General features: G+C 41.6%; 1 protein-coding gene across 1 annotated transcript; it reads right to left on the bottom strand.

The window, feature by feature from the left end:
* Positions 1-960: 960 nt before the first annotated feature.
* Positions 961-10,734, bottom strand: nt5e (5'-nucleotidase, ecto (CD73); the record flags this gene model as incomplete). Its single annotated transcript, XM_080527389.1, has 11 exons — positions 961-1,127; positions 1,407-1,607; positions 1,946-2,095; positions 2,226-2,334; positions 2,448-2,602; positions 3,308-3,505; positions 5,079-5,267; positions 5,453-5,675; positions 8,168-8,444; positions 9,363-9,382; positions 10,450-10,734. 11 exons carry the CDS (start codon positions 10,732-10,734, stop codon positions 961-963), a joined length of 1,974 nt encoding a protein of 657 aa, XP_080383515.1.
* Between the last annotated feature and the right edge of the window lie 9,453 nt (positions 10,735-20,187).

A 20,187-nucleotide genomic window follows, 5' to 3' on the forward strand; every position in this document is an offset into this window, starting at 1 on the left:
TTTAGCAACAGCTAGATTACTACCATCAAAGTGCATGCAGAGATATAACATGGTATTAAATAATCTGACTCTGGGTAAGTAAAACACATGAATTGCCAAAATGACAAACTATCCCTTTACAAATCACAATAGAATAAAATCTCTTCCCTTCTACACAATAACTGGGTATTAGCAGAACAAGCAAACATATTGAGTAAAATCCTATCTGAAAGGCATGGGGAGAGTGGAATCAAAGATTTGTTACTTTGTTATGAGCAACAACTTAGCCCTAAGGATGTCCTGATTTGTCTCATGTTTACAAAAGTTTGATCGCCAACTCATTTATTGAACTTTGTGGTATCTCAATACCTATCAGGGTAGGACTGATGTGTATCTAATATGTTCACAAACTAAAACAGGCTCTGGTCATTATTAGCTGCAATGTTCTAGCCATAGAATAGAATATGAAAATGTTAAGCATTGGATTCAATGAAACCAAAACTAGCCATATTTTAATTAACGGAAGGTTAATTACATGGGCCCGTATCGTCCTGAATATTTGAACATATTTGATAGCGTGTATGTTTGATTAAAACTACATGACATGGCTAGTAGTAAGTCATCTGACTGTAAACCAACAACTGTTAAAGGTGGTAGTGGACCACCTGATGTTAGTTTTGACCAGATAATGTGTTTTTATTATGCTCATAATCATTTATTGCTGTTTTTAATCTGCTACTTTATTCTTTCTTTTGCACTGTATTAGTTGTTTTTCATTTATAATCTGTTCTTTTGCACTATATAAATCAAGTTTTTAAATTATTATTATTGAAACATTTATCCCAGCTTAACTAGATTTCTCTGGATTGCGTCTATTATCATAATAATATAAATCGCTGTTTGTTCCCTGAAGTTTTGATAGGATGCAGAGTTGGTGAGAACATCCAGCAATTATGTTTTTACCATACAGGGATCAAGCTCTCATAAGCTCACAGACAGGGCCCAGACCAGCCCCAGTAGAACCAATACAGTCATGTGTCCAGGTCTTCCTGAGGTGGAGTTGGAGATCTTGATGCGTCCCTCTACAGATGGATGCACCTTCTTCCTTTCAGAGATGTAGTTGGCCAATACGGCAATGTCCAGATCACCTAAAAGAGAAACAGACACCTCCTCTGTTAAAGCACTTTCACATGTACTGTGACTCATGACTTTGACTTTTGGTCTAACCATTGTTATCACAGGCCTCCACTGAATAATAATAATAATAATAATAATAATAATAATTAATTAGACTTATATAGCACTTTTCTAGACACTCAAAGACGCTTTTCACAAACTGAAAAGATTGAGTAGTAAAATAAAAAGAAAGAGTCGGTAAACTAGCCTACTTATAGATCAGTATATTTCTGTGCAGGAGAGGAGCTCACCACTGTCATGTTTCAGCTTTTCCTCTTTGATCATGGAGAATCCGTCTCCACCACCCACCAGGTAGGAGGGCAGGGCCACCTTGTACACCTTGTGGAGGTCCAGAGGCTCATAGTGAGGCACCCGGCAGTCAGTACAGAGGACACTGATACTCTTCACACGCTCCCCTGAGGACTTCAACATATCATACTCTACATGGAATCCTAGTGAAAAATGTAAAAGTGCATACTTGTAGACAAAAGACCTCTTTCCATGATGTTGTTTGAAAAAAACATGTCTATAGAAGTGCACATGCTCCAGAGTCATGGCATCTCTCCTCGGGGCGCCCCAGCCGCTCCACATATTTGATCTGTTCCACCACCAGCACACCTGATTCAACTAATCAAGTCCAAATCATAATTGCTTTGGACTTGATTAGTTGAATCAGGTGTGCTGGTGGTGGAACAGATCAAATATGTGGAGCGGCTGGGGCGCCCCGAGGAGAGGGTTGAGAAACACATCTGTGGCAATGTAAAACTGATAAAGACATCGAAAAGTCTACCTGATACTTGAAGGAATTCCCCAGTGCTTCCACCATATCTCCTCACTGAGTGCTCAAAAGCCTTCTTCAGAGTAGATCCTTTCACCTGCACCATGTCAAAGGTGCCACCAAAGGGCATTACAGCGATAACATCCTCCATCATGATGGAACCTAGAAAGAGATTCACATTTCAGTGATTATTCACTCTCTCTCTCTCTCTCTTCTCTCTTCTCTCTTGCTCTCTCTCTCTCTTCTCTCTCTCTTCTCTCTCTCTTGCTCTCTCTCTAAAACAGAAACCCACCGTTTCGACTACGTTCATCTATGGGTGACCTTATCGCTCCACCATTGAGGAGGCAGCAGCTGACATGGTTCCACTGGACCTCATCTGCATATTTGATGTTTTGGTGTACCTACAGTGCAAAAAGAGAGAAGATTGAATCAATATAGACAAGAGAAAAACGTTTTTTTTTTTTAAAAGGTACCAGCCATGTTTCCTGAGAAGGACTTACAGTACAGGACTCACCATAGCATCACAGATGAGATTTCCCAAGTTGCACTCACGGAACCTACACTCTTCAGAGGTTCCATTGAGGTAGACCAAGGTTTTCCCCACATACTGGAAGGAGTAGTTGCCAAGGTTCTTTTTCCACTCGTCTACGTCAGAGAGAATACTGGGATCTAACGAGAGGGAATAATCATATCCAGTCTTTATGGTAAGAACCTCGACTGGCTTTGCAAACTACTCACAATCAAACATCTCGAAGATGAGGCAGAACAGAATGTTTAGTAAATAAGCTCTTATCCCTAGTAAACATGATATAAGCCTGAAGACGAAACTCAACATGGCACATATGATATTGTAAGGACATTTGATCAATGGTGATCAACCATGAGTCACCATAGGAACAATGGGCCAGGGGCCTCAGCAAAACCTCTAACACTGCTCATGCACATCTGCACATCTGCTACTAGGATGGTGGCAGGAAGGCTATTTATAACAACCCCCACTTTCAGGTCACCACATCTTTGTCTCTCTCTCTGTGTCTCTCAAACATGTACAGTATTTTGAACTGCCTTTCATTATTCGCTCTACTCTGTGTACTTGTTACTTGTCTAAACGTCTTTGGAATCTTATTTCTTACAATATCAATAGTGTTCCCATACAGTCTTGAAATTATATTAAATAAGGACAAGGACAGAGGTGCTTTTTATAATATTATCAACACCACAACTTCTGGCAAAGAGACTAGATAACATAACAAACACATTTATCATGACTTACTTCATAAGTGATATAATTACAATGTATAAGGAAACTATCAGCTACGGTTATTGCAGCATTATCACGTTAGTTAGAAGACCATCTGCTGACGGCCTACTCACCCTCTGGTACTGTGCTGTCCAGTAGTATGGGGTTGCCTGTGGATTTGAGCACATTGCCAGCCTCATCAAAGGTCACCTTGAGGTAACCCAAATATTTCCCAAAGGCATAGGCCTGCACAACAGGGACGTCCCGCCCGTCCTCGGATTTCACCACAAAAGGGTAGGGACCCACTGGAACCTCGGAGGAGGGGGGTTTTCCTATGAAGAGAGAGTGTAAACAATGGAAATCTCTATAGTCAGTCCCATTATAAATGTAGTTATATAACTGATGTTCATAACACACCACCTCAACTCACCACAACCAATTACCTACGATGCATATACTGTATATACCCACTCAACCTACCTGTTACCTGTGTGTTTTGTGGGTGAATATAGAGATTATTATTGAGTAATGCTGTTTACTCCTCTCCTGACTTACTCTATGACTTACTATACTATAACACCAAGCCAAGTGGCAGTTTGAACCAACCAGGACATTGGTGCGAATCAGCCAGATAAGACAGTCACGCTCCTGTGTGTCTATGTCTGCAACTGAAACAATACTTGACTTGTCTGTACCAACAATTAAGGAAATTACCTCAGCCCTCAACAAAGAGCTGCAGATAGTATTTAACTGGAAACTGAAAGCAAAATTAAAACACTCGTTAAGCAATAAACCACAGCTGAATTTGGCAATGAACAATGCTGTACAGGAACTTGGTGTAAAGCTTCTTGGTGTAACTTTGGATTGTAAACTAACATGGTCAAGACATAACAGACTCACTGGTGCAAAATATGGGAAGAAATATATCTGTAGTCAAGAGATGCTCTTCTTCTTTAAAACCACATCAAACCAAACATGTCCTGCAGACCTTAGTATTATCGCAATTAAATTACTGCCCAGTGGTCTGGTCATACTAATGTTTTGAAAACTCCTGTCTGTTTGTATAGGCAGCTTACACTTAGCTCTGATGCACACACATGCAGTGGCTATAGAAAGTCAACAAACCCCTTCACTTCTTCCACATTCTGTTGTGTTATAGACTCAATTTAAAATGTATTAAATAAATCAATCATCAATCCACACACAATACCTCATAATGACAACGTTTTTAGAAGTTTTAGCAAATGTATTCAAATTGAAACACAGAAATACCTCAAGTGCAAAAAAACCCTAAAATGTCATCAGCAATCACTCAATAAGTTCAATTGAGTCCATCTTAATGCAAGGATAATAGTTAATGTAATTTTGGAATCAATATCTTAGTTTTCATAGGGTCTCTGATTTGCTTAAGAATCAATTACACACTGTGTGGATCAGGTTGTCATTATAAATTGAGCAAATGGAGAGGAACAAAACTGCTCAGGCCTGGGGAGACTTACAAAAATCTACAAAGTTGAATGGTGGAGAGGAAAAAGCACAGTCGATGGGACAACACCATCTCAGTCACTCTACAAAATTGGTCGATAACCAAGTGGCCAAAAAGAATAGAGCACATGCAATGCAGTTTCTGCACCATCTCTTGTGTGAAGAATAGTGGTAGCAGCATCAAGATATGGGCATATTTGTCACTGGCAGGGACTGAGGAGTTTGTCAGGATCAAGAGAAAATTATTACATTTGCTGAGTTCCAGAACAAAAACACACACAGGCACCAGGGTTCTTTCCCTAACAGCATTCTAGATGACCAGATATGGGCTGTATTGGTACATCTTTAGGAGAGGCTGTTTGAAGGTATTGTCATGTGCTCTAGAAAAACAGATGGTACACTCTCATTCATGCCACATACCCGAGTACAGGAACGTGTTGGTGTGTCCTCCGATGACCACATCCACACCCCTCACCCTCCTGGCTATTTCTTTGTCCACAGTGTAGCCAGAGTGACCGAGGGCAATGATCTTATTGACACCCAGTGTGAGTACTTTATCAACTTCGCGTTGCAGGGCACTAACCTCATCTTCAAACTGTAAATGTGGTCCTGCAGCAGATTGAAGAAAGAAAATCATGTCATGCTAAACTGCAAGTAAAAGCATTTTAAGTAACAACATTTGGATATTGCTCCAAGTACTAATGAAGTCTTTTTTTTATAGCGACCTGGAGAGACATAATGCAAAATAAATAAATCACCTGACAGACTTGCCATCAGTACTAAAATAACTTTACCTGGCTGTGACAAGGCAGGAGTTTCCATTGATGTGTACCCCACCACGGCCACCTTTTCAGCATTTATTTGAAATATATGATATGGAAAATAATGTCCCCTTATTTGTGGCGCCAGTGTGTCATCTGGCTTGATGTTTGCACTGAGAACTGTGCAATTCACCTGCTGTAGAAACGGCTTAATAAGTCCTTCCACTCCGTTGTCAAACTCATGATTCCCCAGAGCCTATGAAGGAAAACATCAACCACCATCTCTAGTCAGATGTAAACAGGAGAAATGAGTGTCCCTGGTGTGGTCTATACTCCCTGACAATAACATGAATATGCCTGCAATTACCTCCGGCCAGTGTCATACAGGGAATTGAAGCTATTTGTCTGGACTAATATTGCCCACTACCTCATCAACACCTTGCATGTTTCCTGTCCCTTCATCAGAGAGGAATACATCATGGAATACCCGGTCCCCTAATATATCTTTTTTTGTATCTAAGGAACATATCTGACAACACACCAACAGACATAATGATTCAAAAGCATACAGTGCAGTTTGTCAGGATCAAGAGAAAATTATGAAATTTGTTGAGTTGGTAGTGACATCCTAATCTACACAGTATGTAATTGATTCCTATGCAAATCAGAGACCCTATAAAAACAAAGATATTGGTTCCAAAATTACATGAACTATTATCCTTGCATTAAGATGGACTCAATTCAACTTATTGAGTGATTTGTTGATAACATTTTTGCATTTTAGCTCATTTTAAGAGTGTCATTGCATTTTTTTTTTTTTAAATCACTTTGTCATTCTGGGGTATTGTGTGTGGATCTATGGCAAATGATTTAATTTAATCCATTTTAAATTGAGTCTATAACACAACAAAATGTGGAAAACGTGAAGGGGTCTTAATACTTTCCGAATGCATTGTATACAGTGCCTTGCGTAAATAATGGAACAGTGAAGCATTATTTCTTCTTTTGGTTCTTTACTCCAAAAATGTGGATTTAAAATCAATCAATTACTATGAGATCAAAGTTGAGATTCTCAGCTTTTATTTGAGGGTATTTGTACATATTGGTTTCACTATTTAGAACACCTTTATACATAGTCCCCCATATTTCAGGGCGCCAAAAGTAATGGGACAATTGTCCCTCCTAAAGACGTCTTCATCCCCACTACCCCTCTGAACAGTTCCTCTACTGTTAATAATAATAATAATAATAATAATAATAATAATAATAATAATCTTTCCTTTTTCTAGCATTATGACTGCCTGGTCCTAGCATAGATTTTTGCTTATGGCTTAGGACTGATATATAGATGATTCACTTACTTTAGACAAATGTAAGTCGCTTTGGATAAAAGCATCTGCTAAATATATATATATTAAAAAAAGAATTAGGGCTGTCAATGTTAACGCATTAATGCTTGCGATTAATCTGGAAACCTTAACTCGTAAAAAAAAACAAAAAACATGCAAATTCATCATATTACCAAGTTCTACTAACATGAGTGCCGAAAATGTATGGTTTGGGCATGTGCCAATAGCTGCCACTAGAACTAGCTAATTTGTCTTAATTGTTGATGTAACTGCTGACAGAAGCAGCAGAATGTATTCTGTAGTGTACAGAAACGTGTCTGTTCGAGCTCAAGCTAATGCCTCCAAATTCATCGGATGGTACTTCATCATACAGTTAGACAATGACCCAAAACACACTGCCATAGCAACTAGGGAGTTTTTCAGGGTCCCATGACTTATGGTGGCCTGTAATAGGGGGTACGTATACAAAGTGTTGTCATTTCTAAATGGTGAAACCAATATCTACACAAATACCCTCAAATAAAAGTTGAGAATCTCTACTTTAACCTCATAGTAAATGTTGTCCAAACGTGGGGTATACAGACAAAAGAAATAGCCTCACTGTCCCATTACTTACGCTGGTCACAGTATATCCAAAGCAAATATAATGGTAGGAGGAAATCAATAACCTATTATGTTGAGGTGAATCACTCAATTCATTTTTCTATAAGTTGGAACTCTATTTAGATTAATATTAGGAAAGGTCATGAACTCTTCACCTCTGCAAAAAAGACTATTCTTCAACATTGGATACACCTGATTTCAGTATGAACACTTTTTGGTTTTACTCTTTACAGAGGATTGTGAATCTTGAGTGCACAACGGCCAGATTGAACAAAGCAAGGCCCAGTACAGTTGATGCGTGGAAGGCTTATTCGTTGAACTTGACCAACCTGACTGCTCTGTGATTTGATTTTCCATTTACCCCAGTCCGGATTGTGTTGTATTTCTACTATTTGGCTGTGACTTGTCTTCTTTTCTCCCTCCCTCCCTTTCTTGTTCTGTATTGTCATTGTTATGTGTTGTTAAAAGCAATAAAAAATCTTGATCACAAAAAAAAAGGAAAGGTCATGAACTCTCAAATCAATACATACTGTAGCCTACTGTACTATAGCTACTCTCAGTGAATATTGAATGGAGATCATAATAGTGATTTCATTCTAGTTATGTTTGCTAAAAGTGACATTTTCTCTGTAGAATAGAACTCTGTAGAGTAGAACTACTAGGGTATCATATCCTACATAAACGTATTATTCTAGCCTAAAAAAGGTCTAGTCTCTCAATTCTTATAAGAAGTATGCCATTCCTTGCTACTCTTACAGCTTCTTAACTGTGCAACTGGAATATGTAAACTACTTACCATCGCATGATATCCCAGTTTATTCATAAAATGAGCAGCTTCGGCACCCTTATATACATTAAACCAAACAGTTCCCTGAAATTGGTCGCCTGCGTCCAATAGCATCACATTTTTATCTCGGCTTCGGATCTCCTTTATTTTTGAATATCTCCTCGCCACTCCGGCAAAACACGACCCCTTGGTGCATTTGCCCGAGTCACTGCTTGTCTCTTCGACTCTTGCATGGACATCGTTGGTGTGAAGTAGAGTAAGTTCCCAAGTCGCCGCAGAAAAATGACTACAGACGCTAATGCAGAGACAGAATAAAACGGACTTTACCGGGTGTTCTACTTCCATCTCCTCGATTGACAGCGCACTTTACTGTCTACTGACATTCACGAAATAAACTGAAAAATAAGGCGTCGACACTAAAAGAGGTGTTCCTCTTCAAATCCTTGCGTGGAGTTTACATTGCCAGAGGTTCCCTCTTGGTTGACTTGATTCAATATATTTAGGTTGTTTGGAGTAGGAGTATACATGAGACCACACTCCGCAATTCTGGGACGCACATCGACACACACACACACACACACACACACACACACACACACACACACACACACACACACACACACACACACACACACACACACACACACACACACACACACACACACTGTCTGTCTGTCTGTTAGCTTACTCATGTCATGTACCAGTGTGTATTCAATAGTAATCACATTAGTGTCTAATAATTCCACATAGGGTGATGTGCCGCATCAGGTCGGTTACACATGTGAAGAACCATCTCTCTATCTAAATAGTTTACTCAGACCCACAAAGCCCCTTGGATTACAGACCCCTCATACTGAGAGGGATTTCTATAACCGGTCCTCTCCACCTCTCACACAACCTCTGTGTAGGCAGTTCCTGTTATTATAACATTGAATACAATACAAGAAGATTAAACGCTGCCCCTCCCCCAATATATTATTATGTATACAGTATATCATAAATAAGTTATTAGAGAGACATACAATATAAAGTAATTAGAGAGAAACATTCACTGTTCAGCTTTCCTGTCACTAAGCCTGCCTCTAAGTAAAAAAAATAAAGAAAAACACTGACTCTGCAAAGGGAGGAGGCTATAATTACACTCCTTAAATAATGATGTGTGTCACAACACATGGCAAATTGTTTACAATTATTGCACACAAACATTTTTTGGTGCACAGGCGTCTGGGAGGACACAAAACAGCAGAGGTGTGTGAACATTTCGGGCGCAAAAAACACATAGGGCACAAATTATATTTTTTAGATATATGAGTGAGTTTGTTACAATGGATATTGCTTGAGATATTTTGCTTTTGGCCCAAACATGGCCCAAACATATTTGTGGTTACGAAATACTGAACAATTCAACTTGATCATCTAATCAAATCAAGGGCATAGGTTTGGTCTCAACTGGTAGGAATACAACATCGGAATGATCTAATAATAACTTTGCTCCAAAGATAATGTGAATGAGTTCGCTCAGTAGGAACATGTCCCTACCATCCATATGCAAACCTACGCCCTTGAATCAAATGAACATGCCAATGCTTTTCACTGTTTCCATAACAACTTTGTGTGTGCAGGGAATTACTACAGGTTTCCCAATCCACCACCACGAAGCTCACTGAATTCCCATAAACCTCTAAGGAAGGCTACTATGTTTAATAATAATAATAATAATAATAATACATTTTATTTATAAAAGCACTTAACATATGACATCTCAGAGTGCTACAATTAAACACAGGAAGATAAAGCAAAAAAAAAAAACATTTTCAATTAAAAGGCAAAAAAAAGGCTCTATTAAAAAGGTGGGTTTTAAGGCCTCGTTTAAAAGCATCCACAGACTGTGGTGCCCTTAGGTGGTCAGGGAGAGCATTCCACAGCCTGGGAGCAGCTGAGCAGAAGGCCCGATCTCCCATGGTGCGGAGCTTGGTCCTGGGGGTCTTGAGGAGGTTGGTGGCAGTAGAACGGAGGGTGCGTGAGGAGGTCTGAGGGGTATGGAGGAGTTCCTTGAGGTAGGGGGGGGCAGTTCCATGGATGCACTGGTGGGTGAGGAGGGAGACCTTGAATTCAATTCTGAGGGAGACGGGAAGCCAGTGAAGTGATTTGAGGATGGGGGTGATGTGATCATATTTGCGCACCCTCATCAGGATCCTAGCAGCGCTGTTCTGGATGTATTGAAGTTTCTGGAGGCAGCTGCTAGGAATCCCGATGAGGAGTGCATTACAATAGTCCAGTCTGGAGGAGACAAAGGCGTGGATGAGCTTCTCTGCATCTGCCAGAGTGAGTGCAGGACGGAGTTTGGCGATGTTCCTAAGGTGAAAAAAAGCTGTTTTGGATATATGTTTGATGTGGGTCTCGTAGGTGAGGTGAGGGTCCATTTTTACGCCCAGGTTAGTAACAGATGAGGAGAGGGGAATGTTCTGGCCAGAGAAGGTGATGCTGGTGATGGTGGATGACCGGACCTGGTGTGGTGTGCCGACTAGGATGGCTTCAGTCTTGGAGCTGTTGAGTTGTAGGAAGTTGAGCTTCATCCACGCCTCTATCTCCTCCAGGCAGGTGGTTAGTGTGGATAGTGGCAGGGGTGCAGAGGAGGTGGGGTTGACTCTGAGGTAGAGCTGTGTGTCATCCGCATAGCAATGGAATGACATTCCATGCCTGCGGATGACACAGCCAAGGGGGAGCATGTATAGTGTGAACAGGGTGGGGCCCAGCACCGAGTCTTGGGGGACACCGCAGGTGACGTTGTGGGTGTGGGATTTCGCCTTTCCCAGGGTGACGTGCTCAGTTCTGCCAGTGAGGTATGAGGTGAACCAGTTGTGGACTGTTTCTACCCCTTATTCTTCCTATGTACATTTAGCCTACAATATGCTACATTTATTTGGTACGTACTTGATTGATTGTTAATATACAAATCTGGGTGAAAACCTTTGGTTATTAAGACATGCTGTAGGAACATCTTTGACGCACAAGGTGGCAGTAGATATTAATTAATGGAGTTATTAAATGCAGAGTGAAAGTACACTGCATGTCAGAGAATTTCAATGTGTACTGCGATATTCATTTCTGGTCTGTGATCAACATCTCTCAAAGCATAAATATGACAGTTCAAGTAAAAGAGAATATCATTAGATTGAATGTTTGAAATGAAACCTAAAGCTAAGGCTGTTACAGGGCCGGTCCTAGGCATTTAGGTGCCCTAGGCGAAGTATGATTTGATGCCCCCCCCATTTTAGGGCCGCCACCACATTAAGCCACCAGTACTGCCTCATCACCACCCACACATTCAACAGTAAAAATATGGACAACAATGGTTTCAAGACAAAAATAGACAGTAGGCTGAGACATATTTTCATAGAGACATGAAATTCATAGAGCCAAAACTATTTAAATGTAAAAAAAAATAATATATATATTTGTTTTTCTTTTTGGGGGCATTTGGCGCCCTAGGCGACCGCCTAGTTCGCCTATGCCTAGGACCGGCCCTGGGCTGTTATATGAAAAACAAAAAATGTGATGAGAAATGTCGATGTACAGTACATCTCACAGCTTTTCAAGAGAAATAGAGAGCATTTCATGACAGCTGCTTACAAACTGGCTGTGTGGGCTTGAACCTGGCAAAGCAAAGCATTTACATTTTTGCCATTTAGCAGATGCCTTTATCCAAAGCGACATACAATAAAATATATTTGACTAAGTAAGTGAATCATCTATCTACTAGTCATAGCAGGAAAAAGTAATCTATGTTCAGGCCTGGGGCCATTGGCAGTCGTCGTGCTAGAAGAAGGAAGATTTTTCTTTTTCTTTTATGACACTGGAGAAACTGTACAGGGGGGTAGAGGGTAAGTAGATGTCTGACGGACAGGGCCGCTTTAAGGGGGGGCTAGCTGGGGCGGTGGCACAGGGCGTCGCGCTTTGGAGGGCCTCGCGTGAGGCAGGGTAAAAAATAAAAAAGTAACACATTTATATATTTTTTTTGGTACCCTGGCTGGCGAGGCCCTCCAAAGTGCCAGGCAAGGGACCATATTATTATTTTTGCCTTTAATACATTTCTAAATGTTCACACATGTGATAATCATTGTCAATCATATATCTAAAATCTAGCATACCTGTAGGACAGGGAGATTCTTAGCAACAGAAAAAAGTAATTTCCCCCTATGACACCTTACGTGAAACGTGAATTTTGGGCGCGCGTTGACACTTGTTGTGCATAGTGACTGCTTAGTGCAACGGACAAAATGCAGAGGGAACAAGACCAAGGAAGAAAATGTTAATCGGGTGCTGAAAAAATAAATAAAAATAAAAGAAAGGAAGGCTTCAGGGCCTCGCTTAGAGGTTCGTTCGAAACATTTCTAAAAACAAGTGAGGCTCCCGTTAGCACCGAAGAAGCTAACGTTACTGCTAGCACTAGCAATGCTAGTAGTAGCACGGCACAGCCCCCCCTGAGAGGCAAAGATGATGTCTCGGAGGTGGAGGAGGACAACAGCTACACCGGCAGCAGTGGGGCTGCCCAGCCCCAGGTGATGATGGTCAGGAGTGGCGAAGTAGAGGATACGGAGGCGGAAGATGGAGCTACTCAGAGCAGCAGCAGCAGGGCTGAGAGTGATGGAATGCAAGACGAGCCTACGGTGTCAGATATGTCATGTATGATGATCCTGGTAAATTGGCCGGTACATATGGACTCTACAGTTACAGAAGTGATCATTAGAAGAGGTCCCCCAAAGATGAAACCTGGATTTAGTTATCTTAAAAATAATGAGAACAGAAACTTTAGTGAAACTTTATTTCTCCGAAAACTACCAAATGGGGAAAAAATAGAAAGAAAGTGGCTTGTGTACTCTCAAAAACGGGACATGTCTTTTTGCTTTTGCTGTAAGCTTTTCAACATAAAGGATAGGCCTACATGGTGGTGAGTAACATCTCTATTCATGTCAATAATGGCTTGTGCGTATTTAATGTTGGGTATGATGACTGCTTTATCCTAAATCCTAATCCTTTACGAGTATAAAAGGTTTGAAATGAAACAAACATGGTTGTAAACTATCTAAATAAGTAGATATTCTATTGCCTATCAGCACAGTGCGTGCGTGTCGCGCGGTTATAATAGTAGCCTACATCATTATAAAAGGCCTCGCAAATCTGACTTCGCACAGGGCCTCGCATATCTCCCAAACGGCCCTGCTGACGGACAGTTAAGGTGTAGCCTGAAGAGATGGGTCTTCAGTCTACGGTGGAAGATGAGGAGTGATTCTGTAGTCCTGACAGCAGTGGGAAGCTCGTTCCACCAGTGGGGAGCCAGTAGAAGAGAGAAGGATTGGGTGGTTTACTGTGTCGAAGTAGTTCTCAGCCTTAATGCTGGATGGGTGGGAGTCAAAGAGGTTGTTCTGAAGGAGATGAGAGGAGTGAGACAGCTGGTTAGATACAAAATCAAGGGTTCAAGGGTTTTAGATAAGAAGGAGAGAAGGGATACTGGCCTGTAGTTTGGGCAGAAGACGGGTCAAGGGTTGGTTTCTTGAGAAGAGGCATGACTGGCTGTCTTAAAGGCAGCCGTGACAGATCCTGTGGATAGGGAGGAGTTGATTACAGTGGTAAAGAAAGGAAGGATGGAATGGATTGGAGAAGAGGATAGGGGACGGGATCGAGAGGGCCCGCTTAGATGTGATCAGTTTTAGAAAATCATCAAGGGAGAGGGTGGGAAAGAGATGATAGCCAGAGACCGAGTGTAGTGCAGAGGGTCAGGGGGGGAGCTTTTTTTTCAAAGTAGGTGAGTAAGTCATCCGCAGACAGGGAGGAGGGAGGAGCGGGAGAAGGTGGGTGGAGGAGTGTGGAAAATGTGGAGAACAATTTCCTAGGGTTAGAGGCAGAGCATTGTGTTTTGGAATGGTAGTAGGATGCTTTAGCAGCTGATGCAGAGGAGGTGTAGTTGTGGAGGAGAGAGAGACAAGGGTTTAGGTAATCAGGGAGGCCGGTTTTTCTCCATTTCCTCTCAGCTGGCCTGAATTCTATTCTACAAGCTTGTAGGATTTCAGAGAGCAAAAGAGTGCATGGAGAGGATAGTGCAGGCTTTGAGGTCAGTGGACAGAGAGAGTCGAAGGCTGAGGAAAGAGCGGACAGGAGGGTGGAGGATGCTGAATAGGTAGGGAAGATAGGACAGAGGAAGAAAGAGGGGCACACCATTAACCTTTTTCACATGCATCCTCCTTCATCGCAAATTACAAATACAGCCGGGTAAAAAAATTAGGACACCCCATGAAATATTTCTAGTTTTATTTCTAGTTTATATATATATATTTTTTTTTTTAAAGAAATATGGACATATCAATATTTGATCTTCTTTCAAACAATATCTATAGATAAAGGTAATGTAATTGAACCAAAAACAATGAACTTTGTTATCATTTATTTAACAACAAAAAAAAGATGCCAATTCCTACTGAGGAAAAAGTTAGGACACCCGATGCCCTAATAGCTGGAATTACCCCTTTTGGCTGAAATAACCTTAATAAGACATTTCCTATAACTGCCTACCAGTCTCTGATATCGACTGAGAGAAGGTTCTTCCCACTCCTCCATGCACAGCCCGTTTCAAATCACCCGTCAGCATCTCAGTAGATTTAGATCTGGGCTTTGACTTGGACATTCAAGAACTCTCCATTTCTTTCTTTTGAGCCATTCCTTGGTGGATTTACTGGAATGTTTTGGGTCATGGTCCACCTCCGCTTCAGCTTCAATTCTTGGACAGATGGTCTCATATTTTCCTCAAGCACCCTCTGATACAATAAAGAATTCATAGTGGAGTCTGAGATGGTGAGCTGGCCTGGCCCTGCTGCAGCAAACCAGCCCCAAACCATGACATTTCCAACCCCATGCTTCACAGTTGGTATGAGGTTCTTGTGCTCAAACATATCTTCTGTTACTGTGGCAAAATAATTCAACTTTGGATTCATCTGTCCAAAGCACATTGTTCCAGAAGTCATATACTGTATACGGTAGGTGTTCTCTGGCAAACTTTTCCAGAGAACCCCTCCTTGCACACCTCCCATGAAAATCAAACTTGTGCAGTCTCTTGTATGCATGTACTTTGACATCAACTGTGGCAAGAGCTACCTGTAGGTCCTGTGATGACATTTTAGGATTGTTGGGACAGTTCTTTTAAATCCCTTCCCAGACTCATATGCATTTACAACCTTCTTTCTGAAGGCCTGAGAGAGCTCTTTTGATCACACCATGGTGATACCACTCACTTCAACAATCAAGAGCAAACCAACCTAAATTACTGAGGTTTAAATAAGACAGGCTCCTCCAAATCCTCTCTAACAATGTTCTAATCATTTGCACCCGATGCATTTGATTCTAATAAATCCTATCCTATCCTTGTCCTCACAAGAAAATTGCATTTCTATTACATTTTACAAATCGTTTTATTTCTTTAGTTATATTACCTCCATCTCTCAATATTGTTAAAATGAAGATCAAATGACCATATGTTTAAATTATGTTGAAAAAGACAGGTTTTTCACATGACTGTACATCATTAACCTGCTGAGTCTCATAGACATTGTCAGATAGATCTGATCCTGGAAAGCAAAAGATAATCCGGATCATTCCGATCCAGATTAAAAGTTTTTAACAACTGGGCCCTGGAGGTTTGGCCAGAAATGTTCTATTTTGAAAGAGGTTTTGGTTTGGCCCTGAGTTGAGCACTTTTAGTGTGACTAATGTGGAAAAAGTGTAGTAGAGCCAAACAAAATAGGGTGTTGGTCAGGGAACCTGGCACCCTTGCCTGCCTCATCCACATGCCACGTTTTATGCCGCAGGCACCCTTGTGGGTAGCTACATGGATCAGTGCGATGTTGCTGGAAAAATTTGTTGGAAAAGAATGTCCTCAGAGAAAGTGTGCAAACTAACTGAGATCTCAATATCTGTCGGTCATCAGTACTTCTGAAGACTAGAGATTTTCATGAACTGGATTAACACAATAAATTACACCTACACCTAAACTGTCCCTCCTGAGACATCTACTACCCCCGTACTGTTTCCCCTGTGTCATAATAAAACATTTAAAAACGTCCTTCTTCTAGCAAGATGACTGCCAATGGCCCCTGGCCTGAGCATAGATTACTCTTTCCTGCTATGACTGATGGATAGATGATTCACTCACTTATCCAAATGTATTTGTTGTAAGTCGCTTTGGACAAAGGCATCTGCTAGTACTAAATGCCAAAAATGTAAATGTAAATGTAAATTACTGAAAAGGAAAGAGGAAAATCACCCCAGTTGACCCCATGCTAAGCGTTTTAAGACCAGGCTTGGAGGCTATTTCACAAAAGATGAGTACCCAAATGTACCCATTTATTTAAAGTTATTTTTCTGAGTGGGGCAGTCCCACTCATATTTTACCTTTTACTGACAGATACAGTAGAGACATAGACAGGAAGGTTGGGTGAGAGAGAGAGAAGGGATGACATGCAGGATATGTCCGCAGCCAGAATCGAACCGGGAACCCTGCGGTTACATGGTCGACGCTTAACCCGCTACGCCAGCTAAGCACCCCATGTACCCATTTATACCCACTGTACCCAAAAATGAGTACCCAAATGACTTTTCTTAATTCATTGAGAACAATTGATCTAGCATTAATCATGAAAGATGAGCAGTGATTTTGCAATGTTTACTCATATTCATGCATGCAGGTGTGCACATTACCGAGTATGATATTGGTGTTGTTTTTTTTCTACAAGTTGAATCACACAAGTTAATATGAAATCGAGGAGGGATCATTATATTTAATGTTGACTGAAATAGTATCAGATATAGCCATACCTAATTTCCTGAAAGAAAAAAAGGAGAGCATTTCACTCTCGGTCGATGCATCTCATTATAAGAGTCGGGAGTTCTATATTCCCTGTCTGAATGTCTCCTTTCCTTTAATCCAACATGGTGATGGTGTCACTCAAAAGTTTCTCTCGTGACCCCTAGGTCACTCTCCTTGATAGAGAGATGAAGCTGATTAAATCCCCTCAGAGCCACTCACTGTCACAGATAACTCGTGCTGGACTGGAGGAGCTACTGTCTGCATTTGAAATATTTAGACTTTCAACAGAGACCATCTGTACTGCCAGTCTCCCTAAATGTGTGTAGAATATGGAAGTATTATTGTATAACCAGGAAAGTGTTATACGTGCTGCAGTCAGGGAGCCTGACAGTTGGAAACAATTATAGTACAATTGTCCATTATAAAGACTGCAGTATGGCAGTTAAGATGAGCAAATCCTGCTCTTATTCCCGAAACATTGTTCAACATTCAGCACTCGGATGACAGAAACAGTCGGCTGCTTTCGTAAATTCGCTGCGATTCGATGGGACAAGAGGCATTCCATGAGTGCTGATCAGATTTCCAGAGCGAATTTACAAACTCAGCCTGTGTTTGCTGAATGAATTGCATTACAAGCCCCTCCCTCCCCTCCAGTCCTCTCTCCGCTCAGACTTCCTTTTGATACAGACACAAACGCACGCATCCACACACGCATGCACGCACACACACACACACACACACACACACACACACACACACACACACACACACACACACACACACACACACACACAGCCACCCACATCTTCCAAGAGTCCTACAAACCAGTGTGATGGAGGAGCTCTCCTCTGACTGCTGCTGCTCACTGGCTGATTATTACTAAGAGGGAGTGATAGACAGAGGCAAGACAGAGGCATCAAAAGAGCACAGCAATCAAACACTCCCGCTATCAGCCAGGCCTGAGACACCCAGATAGCCTCTCAGTCCACCACTGCATAATCCACAACTGCACTACTTATTACATTTCTTTTTTGCTCTGTGTGATGTTGGCTATGGCCTGGCAATGCAATTATAAACAGCTGAAGGTGTGTATGTTTTTTTGCAGTGATCAAACAAAGACTATATTTATGCAAATGTTTCTCGATGCAAAAATACTTCTGCAAAATGGATCTGTTACCTCCATTAAACGGGTCTATTACCTATGATTGTGAGGCTATATCATAAAAAAAAGAGGAACAATTCAAAACTCCTCAACGTCAAGTGCAGTTCTGGAGAAGCCAGCCTTTCTTTCTTTCCCTGTCTCTCTTGAACCATCCCATTTTTACCTCTAAGCCACTGAAGACAGCATCCTAATCATTCTTTCTTCTTTTCAGAGCACAAGGTTGGGCTACAAAGGTATTTTGCTCACTCGGTTGGCCAGCTCCAGGGGCCACCATGGGGCTGACCTGAGATTTAGCCCAGATTCCAGAGTTCAAGCATGTGGTGGAGCTCATCATAGGAGCTCGCTGCCCTGATGGGCGGGTGCAGACGCTTCCTTCTCGGGGCTGGATGTGGCAGGAATACTAATCACCTGCTTCAATGAGACGGCCCCAGGCATCTGGATTGCCCCTCTGATCCCGTTGCCTGCCTCCCTCATGAATCTTTAAAGCGCTCAGCAGTTAAAGTAAATTCTACAGAGGACCCATCAATCTCTCCACCACTTGTAATTGTGGCGATTAATCAAGGATGTAACTATTTCTCTGTTTGAAGTACGGTGGTTGAGTGACCGTAGCCTTCACACACTGTGTTCTAATTGTGTACAGTATACAGTACAGTTAGTACACTATGTTGACATATCTGTTAGGCACTGTACTTTACCACAAGCTATGTAACTTTGTTTCAGAAATATTAGCTGTTGTCATGTCAAAACATAAAGAACACAGAGTTAAAGCAACAGCGAAGAGATTGATGCTTTAAGTTAATCAATCAATCAATCAAACAATGTATTTTACTTTGAGAGATGCAGAGCAGAGCTCAATGTCAGGAAATCAGATGAATACATTTCTATGATTCTGTGCTCTACACAGATAAAAAAATGTTCAGCATGAATTTAACAGTACGTGTACACACACGCATCCACACCCCCACCCACACCCCCACGGCCACGGCCACTCCCACGCACACACACACACACACACACACACACACACACACACACACACACACACACACACACACACACACACACACACAGACACGTGCACACACTCAATCCCCTTCATTGGATTAAACAATGGTACATTGAGAGTGATAGGACAAGAGAAGGGGGTAAAGGTTGTCTAGTTAATTGCTGTGTCCTTCTGGAACAGTGCCGTCTCTCCTCCTTAAACACAGAACCCAGGGCCCACGCCTGTCTCACAAGACCCTGACAGCACTGGGGGCCAAGTCAACCTCCAGTGATGAGGCAGTGATGTGACAGACCAAGACTCATCAAGGCCTGGGCTACGCTCTGATTGACTGCAATTTCTTGGGCACAGCTCCACAGCAAGCCTCACTGTACCACGCCTCAGTGGTCATCTGTGTCGGTCCACCTCAGTCCACATCTCCCTGGGAAATGAGAGGCTAACCATCAGTCTAGTATAGACCAATCCCCAAAGTGCCACCCTCGACTCAATAAAGAGCAGCGCAGCATGGATTCAGCTTGGTGGTTTAAGAAGAAGGATTGTTTTAAGGAAAGGCTTTTTGCAATGTTGTCAGTACCGTGCATTAAAGGCACAGCAATCAAAGGCACAGCAATTAAAGGCAAAGCAATTGGCATGCTGACTCCAGAAATGTCCACCAGAGCTGTTGCCGGTGAATTTATGTTAATTTCTCTACCATAAGCCGTCTCCAAAGTTGTTTCCGATTCCAATTCCAATTCTTGGAAACGCCTTTGGAGACGGCTTATGGTAGAGAAATAAACATTCAATTCACGGGCAAAAACTCTGGTGGACATTCATGCCAATTGCACGCTCCCTCAAAACATGCATTGTGCTGTGTGATAAAACTGCACATTTTAGAGTGGCCTTTTATTGTGATCAGCCTATGGCACATCTGTGCAATAATCATGCTGTCTAATCGGCTATTCATGTTTCTTGTTCATTTATTCATTCTTGTTTCTTATCATGTTCTTGATAAATAATTTACTTGATTC

The sequence above is a fragment of the Nansenia antarctica genome (genome assembly GCF_963989245.1).
Source record: "Nansenia antarctica genome assembly, chromosome: 3".
NCBI classification, from domain to species: Eukaryota; Metazoa; Chordata; class Actinopteri; order Argentiniformes; family Microstomatidae; genus Nansenia; species Nansenia antarctica.